The sequence below is a fragment of the Acanthisitta chloris genome, unplaced genomic scaffold (assembly GCF_000695815.1).
Source record: "Acanthisitta chloris isolate BGI_N310 unplaced genomic scaffold, ASM69581v1 scaffold8937, whole genome shotgun sequence".
In the NCBI taxonomy this organism is placed as follows: domain Eukaryota; kingdom Metazoa; phylum Chordata; class Aves; order Passeriformes; family Acanthisittidae; genus Acanthisitta; species Acanthisitta chloris.
Genome location: NW_008682041.1, coordinates 37,545 through 38,422, shown reverse-complemented (window position 1 = coordinate 38,422; position 878 = coordinate 37,545). Strand labels below are relative to the sequence as shown.

Genomic DNA, 878 nt, shown 5'->3' with positions numbered 1-878 from the left:
AGGCCTGACTCACCCAAAATGCCCCAGCACAGCTGGGAGGGAGGAGGGACAAGCACAGCATCATGGAATCACAGAATGGTTTGGGCTGGATGGGGCCTAAAGGTCATCTAGTCCAACTCCCTTGCAATGAGGAGGGACACCTGCAGCATCTCTCCTCTCCCCGTGCCCAACAGCTAAGACATTCCCAAATTCAGCTATACCACTTTCAGACCCATCCAGGGAAACACTGTGGGCTGTGAGGTCCCATGTAAGGAATTGAAATACATCCAAGTGAGACCAGATATAGGCTGGATGTCATGATGCTGCATCACCTCCATCTGAGCCCATCACTGGGCACAGCTGCCTCTGCATGGACCCACCACCACCACTGCGCCCTGGGCTCCAGAGGGGCTCACAGGCTGGAAGAACTGAGGATGCAGCCCTTTTTACCCATAACTAGTAAGACAAAGGCTGGAAAACCATACTTAACACCTTAGCTAGTGTTTGATCAAGAAGTTGCCCAGCTCAGAGTGGCACAGCAGCCACTGACTGAGTACAGGGAGCTAAAGGCAGGGCAGGGGGAATGACTGCACTGGGGGGGACTGACCTTGTGCAAGCAGCAGTGGCCGACTGGTCTCCCCTGGAGGGCTGCGGGAGGCTGACGAAACCCCCCAAGGCAGGGAGGCGGTAGCTGCTGGCCCGGTATGTGAGCAAACATTGCACGCTCCGCAGCAGGCCCATGCTCCCTTTGAAGATGCTGCCAGGGTCAAGGGTAGCTGTGGGCTAGTGGCCAGAGGGCTTTCAGTGGCAGAGCAGATCACCTGGGCTACACAGAAAAGCAATTTAGGAAAAGCAAATTAATAAATGAAAACGTGCAGAGGCACATGCAAAGGGACAAA

General features: G+C 54.8%; 1 protein-coding gene across 1 annotated transcript in view; it reads right to left on the bottom strand.

Moving 5' to 3' along the window:
- Positions 1–586: 586 nt before the first annotated feature.
- RNASEL (ribonuclease L (2',5'-oligoisoadenylate synthetase-dependent)) overlaps positions 587–878 on the bottom strand; it is a gene marked incomplete at its 3' end in the record, with an annotated part of 26,181 nt that continues 25,889 nt past the window's right edge. Inside the window, exon 8 of the mRNA XM_009078343.1 lies at positions 587–762. Coding sequence (XP_009076591.1) covers positions 587–762 — 176 coding nt within the window. The remainder of the gene's footprint in view (positions 763–878) is intronic.